This window comes from Hoplias malabaricus, chromosome 3 (assembly GCF_029633855.1).
Source record: "Hoplias malabaricus isolate fHopMal1 chromosome 3, fHopMal1.hap1, whole genome shotgun sequence".
Taxonomy (NCBI): domain Eukaryota; kingdom Metazoa; phylum Chordata; class Actinopteri; order Characiformes; family Erythrinidae; genus Hoplias; species Hoplias malabaricus.
The window spans coordinates 73,057,004-73,067,256 of record NC_089802.1 but is presented as its reverse complement, the minus strand read 5'-3'; the positions used below and the strand labels follow the sequence as shown (position 1 = coordinate 73,067,256).

Sequence of the window (10,253 nt, the reverse complement as noted above, 5' to 3'; positions counted from 1 at the left end):
AAGGACATTAGGTGTTTTTTTTTTTGCCTTTGGAAAAAATGTAAAAGTACATAATGTGGATGACCAGAGAGACAAGATAAAACTTTAGTGATCCCTGAAAAGAAATGATCAGGATTTGGGAATTGAGTACACACACACACACACAACAGTTGTGTTCATTCATTCATTTATTATCTGTAACCCTTATCCAATTCAGGGTCACGGTGGGTCCAGAGCCTACCTGGAATCATTCGGACACAGAGAGAACACACCACACTCCTCACAGACAGTCACCCGGAGGAAACCCACGCGGACACGGGGAGAACACACCACACTCCTCACAGACAGTCACCCGGAGCGGGACTCGAACCCACAACCTCCGGGCCCCTGGAGCTGTGTGACTGCAACACTGCCTGCACAACAATCGTGTTTCCCCTCAAAAACAGCATTCCACTTTAAACGATGCAGAGTGAACTGCATTCCCCATAATCCTAATGTTTCCTCTAATCCCCTAAATGTATGGTTAACATACAAGTTTTAGAAGAATGAAAGAAGGAATGACTTACTAGTAATACAAATATTTATTGATTTTAAAAAGGCATAAACACGGATACAGAAAAGACTGCAGGAAACCGATAGCTTTAACAATGTTTTTATTATATTCAGTAAACAAGTGAAAACTACTGTGTGATTGGGTGAACCTGTAAGAGTAGTATCAATAAATCTAACATACAAATAGGATAAACATGATCTTGGATTTTTTAAATAGTTGTGTCTCATTCGTGCACAATGTTTCTAAGGCACTAATGGCAATGTCTTTGTTACAAAGGTTAAAGTTTCAGGAAACATTCAGCATTTCATGAGCTCATAACATACCAGAAAAAGGCTCAGTTAAATCAATGCCAATGGTTTATAAAAACATTAACACGTCACATTTTTATTAACATTTGTCTAACAGCTATGACCAAAACATTTTAATTGCACAGCAAAAGATTTATAATCACGTTCATGGAGTCATAAAATCCCCCAAAATAGTCATTATCTTAACCTACCTGTTTTAATATCACAAATCCTAGAAATATATATTTTTTAATCATTCACCAAACACCATTCTTCACAAGGTACAATTCTTACTTCACAAAAATCTTAAGAAAGCAGATATTGTGCTAGTTTGGCCTAATCCATGGATAGTACTTCTCAAAAACAAGATTTCTTAAAACAAAGTAAAAGTAAATGTGACCTAGAGTTTAAAAAAAATATTTAAACATTCTGGTTGTGTAACGACTTGCTAATGTGTTCAAGTTGTTTTGTAGCTAGTTGTTTTGTGCATAGCCCATAGAAATGAGCCCAAAAAGCCACAATCTATCCTAGACTAGGCATTTAGATCAGATATTCCTTCCAGCAGCTGATCTTTCCACTCAAGATAAAATAGTAAATATTTCATTTTAGTTTTAAAAATGACTAGCTCATCTAAGTGCAAACTGATTCATATAGATTCTAAAAATTGAATGTTTTAATTAGATATTAGAAAATACTTTTAAAGCACAGCTTTTTTAAACAGAGCTACAGTACATTTAGATACATATATACATTCAGGAACTGGGTCTACACACGGTCAACAAACTTGAGATTTATGGGTGCTCCAGGACAGAGAAGGCCATGAGTTTTGGCTCGGACATTGCCGGTGACCGGAGACACATCAATGTGGAACTTCTGAAGGAGCTGTGAAAGATATACACAAAGGCGTTAGATGCAGTGTGTATCAGAAAATCTGTGTGAAGATGAAGGATCAACAAATCAACCTGGATGAAGGCTCAGGTGGTAAAGCAATAATACATTATTAAAATACAATAAAATGATTTGCCATACTGTTCTTCCATAACAGCCAAACATAAGTCATAAAAGCTTTTCTGTTGCTGAAGTACTATACTGTGGAGTACTTAAGGGAGTTAAAATTGCTATACATGTCCATTGTTAAAATGCAACCATATGAGATTTAACTAAAACTTCTTGGAAATAGAGATGTGTGTGTGAGTGGGGGCTAAATTCTTTTTGAACCCCAGATGACATGGTGAACCACATAACATTTTAGTGATTCAAGATAAATCTTTTCATCTCAGCAAAGTTACAAAGAAGAAAACCTCAGGTTACCAGCAGAAACAAGAAGGTTTTGTTCTAGTGGTCACACACACACTCACCTGAGTAAGGGCCAAGTGCATCTCAAGTTCGGCTATTCTCCTGCCAACACAGCTGCGAATGCCATAGCCAAATGGGATGGAGCCAAAGTTGTCCACTCTGTCTGAAGTGTCTTTACGAAGCCAGCGGTCAGGGCGGAATTCATCTGCACGGGGGAAATTCTCCTCATCCATGGAGGTGGAGTAATGGCAAAGAGCCAGCTGAGTCTGAGAGTACAAAAGTTAAAGATGATTTACCAAGATATGATTCAAGTTCTAATCTTTACTCTGTAACTAACATATTTCAAGCGCAAATAATATTTTGCCACCGTAATACAGAAACCTTGTTCTCAATTTTAAAAAAATGTAAAAACACAGGATGTCTTTTACATTGTCTTTTTTTGTCATTTCAGAGGATGCTGAAACAAATATAACACACAGTCACTATTCTTACCCCTTTAGGTATAAAGTAACCACCCAAAACAAGATCATCCTGGGTGACACGACCATTGCCAGGAAGAACAGGAAAGTGCCTGCGGGGCAAAGATAGACAAGGAGAGAGAATGAGCCCATACAAATGAGTGTTCTATTACTTTTTTTGTTGTTGTTGTTGTTAATTTGTTATTATTTTCAGCTCATTTAATGATCAAAAATACAAAAGTCTGAAATGTATAAGTATACAAAAAGTAAATTGAGATATGGTGATATTCATTCATTCATCACTATCTGTATCCAGTTGAGGGTCGCGGTGGGTCCAGAGCCTACCTGGAATCATTGGGCGCAAGGCACGAATACACCCTGGAGGGGGCGCTAGTCCTTCACAGGGCAACACATGCTCACGGACACTTTCGAGTCGCCAATCTACCTACCAACATGTGTTTTTGGACTGTGGGAGGAAACCAGAGCACCGGGAGGAAACCCACGCAGACACAGGGAGAACACACCATACTCCTCACAGACAGTCACCCGAAGGAAACCCACGCAGACACAGGGAGAACACACCACACTCCTCATAGACAGTCACCCAGAGCGGGACTTGAACACACAACCTCCAGGTCCCTGGAGCTGTGTGACTACGACACTACCTGCTGCGCCACCATGCCTCCCTGGTGTTATTACTTTTTCTGTGTTTTGTAATGAATGCTTCCATTATAATAGCATGCGGTATAACATTTCAAATTAAAAGTTTAAATTCAAGAAGAAAAATAGGTTTTGTGAATCCCTAATGATTAGAATCGAGTTATGATTACCTGAGGGTCTCCTTGACCAGTCCCCTAATGAGTGGCAGCTGAGAAACATCATCAGCAGTTGGGACTCGCCCACCCAGCACACGCGTCACTTCCTCGTAGATCTGCTCTTGCACGGCAGGATGCTTGGCTAAAAGATACGTGCTCCAGGATAACGTGAACGAGGTCTGTAAGAAGGATGAACAGAGTCAAGATGTACTCTGCCAGAAGCCCACTTTATACTGTCTCTGACCAAAACACACATGCATGATATTCTTCTATATCTATTTTCTGTTAATAATAATAATAATAATATGAATTGCATCATATTAACACAAACACATGTACTTGCAGAGAAGAGCAAAAAAATAAAAGGTTTGAAAAGGTGGGGTGTGGGAATGATGGTCAGGCAAACACAGCTCACTATGGAAGCTTGAATGATCGGACCCCCTGCTACGATCTGACCACTGCAGAGAGTTCATGAGAACAAAGCTTAAAGGCCCCAAAGGAGATCTAAGATGTCCCATTTGTTTTCTAACAAATGCTCACTCATTCCTTCTCATTCATTTTCTCTACACAGACCCAGCAGGAGGGCTTTGCTGTTGAGCAGCAAAGGGCTAACAATCCATCCTGTTGCCCAAGACTAGAACTAGAGCTTTTCTGTCTACAGAGGGAAAAAAAAGCTTTTTAGAATGTACAACTACTTTCTAAAAAAAATAAATAAATAAAAGAGCCTTGAACAGACTCATTAAGCCCCTCACAGCCACCGAAAGTAAGTGCATTCTTACCGTGTCCACACCAGCTAGTAGCATTTCAGTCATGTTGGCATATATCTCTTCGACGTTCATCTCCTTGGTGACGAGCAAGTGAGTGAGCAGTCCACCTTTCACCTCCTCACCCTTCTCCACCTTCCTTTTGATATCTGCCAATTTCCTGTCAATGTGTATCTGGCCTGAGAGAAGACAGTTAGTTACTTTTCAGAAGGAAAAGTCCTCAGTATTAATGACCAAAATGAACATTTGACACCAATTTCAAAGGCTGTAATATTAGTCTGACTAATCACTACAATAAAACTAACGATACCCATATGCTTTGTAAAAGGTAACAAGAAAAATAATTATTCCATTAGCTGTTCAACATCTCATCCCTTTTGTTTCCTTTCAAAATATAACAGTTTATACATCAGGATGATTCTATTGAACAACAAAAACATTAAAAAAAACAGATATTTAAATCTTAATACATTTTACGTACGCCAACAAGGCTCTTCAATTTCCCCGCTCAATTTTATATTAATTAAGCAATTAATTCATTGTATAAGTTAAAAAACGTCTGATATATATGTTTTTAGGATTTTGACTATGAACTTTCCTTTATGTGTTTATTATAATATAAAACAGGTCACACTATATTCATATCAGATTATTCCATGCATTCTGTGCTTACTGAATTTGAAGAGGCCATCCCAGGAGCTGCAGAACTCCTCCCAGGGTTTTGGGAAGATTGGGCGCAGCCACTTAGGGATGGCACCGGCGTACATGGTGGTCTTGAAGGAGCTGAACATGAGATGCAGGGCTTGGATGTATTCCAGGCTCATTTTAGGAATCTCATCTTCCAAGCAACCCAGACGGGTCTCATACAAGATAGAAGCCACACCTGAGGACAAACATGACGTTATAAGTCTCCTGCCATGCCACAAAAAATGGTAAATGCAGTGACTTTTCATTCAACTAAATTAGTATTTTTGAAAGAGGTGCCCAAACTCTCATTATGTTCTCATAGTGGAAATAAAATTCAAGCCGCTATGCATTTCTTACAAAGGAAGGATAAAGTGGGTGTATTCAATAGACCTCACATCATCAGAATGAGAGGTGATTGCACTTCACATTCATTGCAATTCCATCCTCCGTCCAATGGCTATTCATTTCTTAATTAGTCCTGTAACATGTAAACAACAAAAAAGCCAAAATACCCCGAAAAACTCAAAGGGGTCGGATAAATGGTTTAAAAGATTTTTAGGAGTCTTTTCATTCCTTTTGGCTTATAGTCTTATTCTCCTGCCAAGTCTTCAAGTCAGATTATAGAGCAAAATATAATGCTTCCACAGTCTACCACTGATCTTGCTGGATCAAGTTTGCTGGAATCATGCCCTTTCATGCACTCATGATGCTTGTAGCTAAATACACACACATGCTGATGAATTTGACATGAGAACATGGAAAAATCCTCATATCTGTATTGTTTTCTCTTTTATCTGATCAGACTTACGTGGTTAGGGACACTATTATCCTGTGTAAATTTGCCAAAAACAAACAGGTCCTCATTCTGTTTTGTTCACATAGGAATTGTCTCTAGACAATTACATGAGATATTACATTTAAATTTCTCATAAACACATGTACTCTCACCTTCCATGGCATATTTAAAAAAGAGGTCGTTGATGTTGAGGACAGTGAGTCCGTCAGGCTGCTGGCGCCGGAGTCTGCGCACTTTGTCCACAAGATCAGTCACCACTTCATTAACATCATCAGAGAAAACGGCAACGTCGCGTGGACGCATGATCAGCTGACGCAGCACACTGCGCATATTCAGCCAATCGTCAGCCTCACTAGACAGAACAAAAAGTAGAAACATGCTATTCAGGACTAATATAATATTCAACATTCAACAATTTCTTGGCTTTGTCAATATTAATATTATTTTAACTAATTTTAAAATTGAGTGCAATAAACTGATGGCAGCACCCAGTGACAGACACTGTAAATATGTTTAAAAACATATAATTGTTATTGAGACATTTTATTGCAATATGTACTGATACTGAATTAATATCCAGCCTTAACTATATACATAAATTGTTAGAGTATTTTGATGAATGCAAAGTTAGGAAACTGGGACTCACGCTGAGATCAGGCCTGTTGAGCGGCCCCTCAGGTCTCTGTACTCTTTCCAGGAGTCCATGTTTCCTCTCTGAGGGGTGGGTCCTTCAGACCTCAGCACCTGCGCCACTATGTCTCGGTCAGCTATTGACACAACCAGCTGCGGCCCAAAACGGGACTTAAATATCTTTCCATACTTCTGACTGTGCTCCAGCTAAAAGGCAAAGAAAGAGTCCGAAAATTTAGTAAATAATATAAACATTGTGCACTCTGCTACGTAGGTTATTTTTTAAAATGTGAATTCAAGGAGAATCCACATTTAAAAAACGTCCCCTCCAGTCATTGATAAAATCCCTAAAAGCTCATCTCTTGTTCGTCAAAAATACATATTTATAAGTTATATTCTAGAAGTAGTGTAGATGTAACACTTCATATTCACCTTAAATTCACTACACTTACACCTATGAATATGTGATAAGTCCCTGCATTCACGCCCTGCCCCACAGTTTAATGGAATTTGTTCCTTGGGTTAATGACATCAGAAATCCCGGTAGCCTTAATCCATCCATTTCATATTTTTGCAGCACTGCAGATTCAAAGTGGAAATGTTCAGTCACTGCATAGACTACTTATTTTGCTCATAATACTATACTCTATAAGATATATACATAATATATGTCTTCTTTTTAAACTGAGAAAATTGAAGAAAACAACATTGAAATCAAATCACCCCCCCCCCCCCACCACCAAACACTCACAGAGACACACACAAAGCAGGCACAGAGAAAAGAGTCTGGCTGAGGACTCCAGTTCACATGAGGACATTCTTAAGAGGCTGACCCCTGCTGAACTCCTTCATTCAAACAACTAATGCAGTGAAAACATTGAGCAACTCCAAAAGTGAAATTACTCAGTAAATGCATGCCCTGGCTGTATTTCTACTATACAGCGGTACATGTAAAAATGAATCATAAAAACCATAATAACCTCTTGATACTTAGCACACATTACACATCATATAACAATTGGCAATACCTCCACCACATTGGAGTATAACTGACTACCACTGAGGTAATGGAAACTCAGACATGACAAACAGTTTCCTGGCAAATGTGCCCTAATGCAATTTAGTAGTTTCCCCAACTTTTAGTTTTTCAGCTGGAAAATCTCATTTAGAGAGAGCTGTAGGGGGCAGGGGCAGAGGCAGCACGATGGCGCAACAGGTAGGAACCTTAGGTTGGGGGTTCAAGTCCCGCTCCGGGTGACTGTCTGTGAGGAGTGTGGTGTGTTCTCTCTGTGTCTGCGTGGGTTTCCTCTGGGTGACTGTCTGTGAGGAGTGTGGTGTGTTCTCCTTGTGTCTGCATGGGTTTCCTCCGGGTGACTGTCTGTGAGGAGTTTGGTGTGTTCTCCCTGTGTCTGCATGGGTTCCCTCCGGGTGCTCCGGTTTCCTCCCACGGTCCAAAAACACACTTTGGTAGGTGGATTGGCGACTCGAAACTGTCCATAGGTGTGAGTGTGTGGGTGAATGTGTGTGTGTGTGTGTGTTGCCCTGTGAAGGACTGGCGCCCCCTCCAGGGTTTGTTCCTGCCTTGCACCCAGTGATTCCGGGTAGGCTCTGGACCCACCGCGACCCTGAACTGGATAAGCGCTTACAGACATTGAATGAATAAATGAATGTAGGGAGCAAGCATATTTACCACAAATGTAACAAATAATTTTTTTATTTTGACCACTGTTGACCCTTAGGCAGCATTGTATGAGAAAATGTTATTCCACTCTCCAGGATCCCTGAACTATTTCGCAGTGTTACAAAATGTATAGATGACACTGTACGTGTCCTGAAAAGAACTGTGTACAGTAGATGGTGTAAACCTATATTTTTTTAATCCTCTCTTTAAACAATTTAATTTTTTCTTAACAATTTACCTTAAGAGAGTTCGCCTGCTTATTTAGGAATATTTCAAAATGGTGTAACTTTAATATTCTATAAACACTTCTTTACTCTAGTTTTGATTTTTTACATTTATTTTTTTATTTTTGTGTGTGTAGCAGCCATTATATTTTATATTCGTTTATAGTTATAATTAAGCTGGTCGGTTAAAATTTAAATCAATGTATTTTTAATATACTTTAATTAAATATTGTATTAAAACGATAACCGGTTTCTTTTTTAATTGCATTTAAAAGAAAATCCAGCTTCTCTGGATATCACACACAAACTCACTTGTATCTCGTGGATGCGGCTGAACCCGTCTCTGTAGAAGAACTCGATGAGGTTACCGAGGGCACTGGGGCCCGGCATCTCCTGGAGACTCTTCACCCGCTCCCCAGAGAGAGCCGCCGGGGCTCCGGATACATCCGCGGACTCAGCGTTTGGAGCGTGGGCGTCAAGGGCCCGGACCATCGACGAGACATGGAACTGAGAGACCGGCAAGAGCAGCCGGGAACAACCCGCTGCACGGAGCACGGTGCCACACAAAGCCATGCTGAAGGAAAAAAGAGAGAGAGAGAGAGAGAGAGAGAGAGAGGGGATGGATGACGAGAGGAAGAGCTGTAGAAAACTGAGCAGAGTTAAGTCACACTTCTCTGTAGAAGATGTGTTGTGTCGAGTGGAGCAGAGCAGCGTCTTTTAAACGGTTCATGGAGGTGGTCTGGATCAAAGAATTAAAAAAATTTAAAAAATAAAAAATGTTGAGGGCGTGTCTGGTGTCGGAACACTTGGAATTGTAGGTGAAAGGGGAGGAAAAGGGGCCGGGTCTCTGGATGGTGAAACCAGGATTGGATCTACTTGGCTGCTGAATGTGGTTAAGTACAAACAGGCGCCTGAGCAGTGAATCACGTGGAGCAGCAGCGCCAACACTTATATTACAAGGGCAGCAAGGACAGGCTACTATTTTTTGCTCCCCAGTTGTTAATTAAATTATGTTTTTCATGTTTTTACATTATCCTCCGTTAAAAGGAGTTAAAAGCCTTAAAGGCTAAGCACCAGCGATATGAAAGTGTCAAACAAATAAATACAGTGGAATTTGAGTTCCTAACTTGTGTTTATTGATCGTCAGAAAACACGTTATTTCTTACTAATTCAAGGAATAAGGTTTAAAAGACCGTTATAAAAGACCCCCCCCCCCACACACGGTGTTCGGAAACTCTAATAGGCGTCTTGCCTGTGACGTAGATGGTGGACAACAACTCTAGAAGCTGCACTTAATTTAATGCAAAATGATGAAAAGGTGTGTTGTTTTTGGCTGCAATCATTCAATGTACAGTGGGACATCTGTGAACAAATGACCCAAAGATCCCAAAATATCCAGAAAATGAACTAAATCTGTCAACTTTAAACGGGCACTTTGGAAAGGACCATCCGCTCACTCCGTTATCTGTAGCTCATTTCACTGGCGCTTTTCCAACAATATGGGCATGTAAGGACACCAACGAAAGGTGTTCAAGAGCCTCTGTAACATGGAGGTAAACAGGGTAAGGACACTCACTTCGCCTGTTTTAGTTGGTGTTAGTTAACGTTAGCTTGACTCGCTAAACTCGGTGTCTCAGATTATACTCGGCTACGTAGCTGCATTACGGAGGTTTATAGTGTCGGATGAATTCGAGTTCGACTTCGATCACATTTACAAGAATAACGGTACCTCTACATTTGAGTTTAGCTTATTGCTAGGCTATTGTCATGAATAATGTTGGTTATTTAGCTAGATACTGTCATAACAGTCAGTCATAACTGTGTTTTACCACGGCGTCGTTCAGCTGTTGTCCACCAGTGACGTCACGGTTGCGTTCAAGAATTTCCGTAGCGAGCTTGGGTTTTTCCGTCAATTTAATAAAATTGTCAGTTTTAAAGCAAATTAAGCTGCTATTTTCATTTTAATTCATACTTATATCTGTCAGTAACTAAAATAATGTGAAATATTCATGGGGGTCCATTAAGTGGTGCTTAGACTTTAAGGAGAAATACATCTTAAACAGACACAGTAATAAAAATTATT

The 10,253-nt window shown here is 39.9% G+C and overlaps 1 protein-coding gene across 1 annotated transcript; it reads right to left on the bottom strand.

The window, feature by feature from the left end:
- Nucleotides 1-596: 596 nt before the first annotated feature.
- Nucleotides 597-8,881, bottom strand: cyp27c1 (cytochrome P450, family 27, subfamily C, polypeptide 1). The gene is made up of 9 exons (XM_066664665.1): nucleotides 8,483-8,881; nucleotides 6,282-6,472; nucleotides 5,788-5,987; nucleotides 4,826-5,035; nucleotides 4,168-4,331; nucleotides 3,404-3,567; nucleotides 2,608-2,686; nucleotides 2,178-2,381; nucleotides 597-1,701 (listed from the first exon to the last, which is right to left on the bottom strand). The coding sequence occupies exons 1-9, from the start codon at nucleotides 8,741-8,743 to the stop codon at nucleotides 1,585-1,587; spliced, it is 1,590 nt and encodes a 529-aa protein (XP_066520762.1). The 5' UTR covers nucleotides 8,744-8,881; the 3' UTR covers nucleotides 597-1,584.
- Between the last annotated feature and the right edge of the window lie 1,372 nt (nucleotides 8,882-10,253).

Coding starts and splice junctions, on each gene's coding strand:
- cyp27c1 (XM_066664665.1), bottom strand. CDS start 8,743: ATGGCTTTGTGTGGCACCGTGCTCCGTGCAGCGGGTTGTTCCCGGCTG. Junction 4,332..4,825: donor GGATGGCCTCTTCAAATTCA/GTAAGCACAGAA, acceptor GTCTTCTCTCAG/GCCAGATACACATTGACAGG. Junction 2,687..3,403: donor CTGGTCAAGGAGACCCTCAG/GTAATCATAACT, acceptor TTTGCCCCGCAG/GCACTTTCCTGTTCTTCCTG.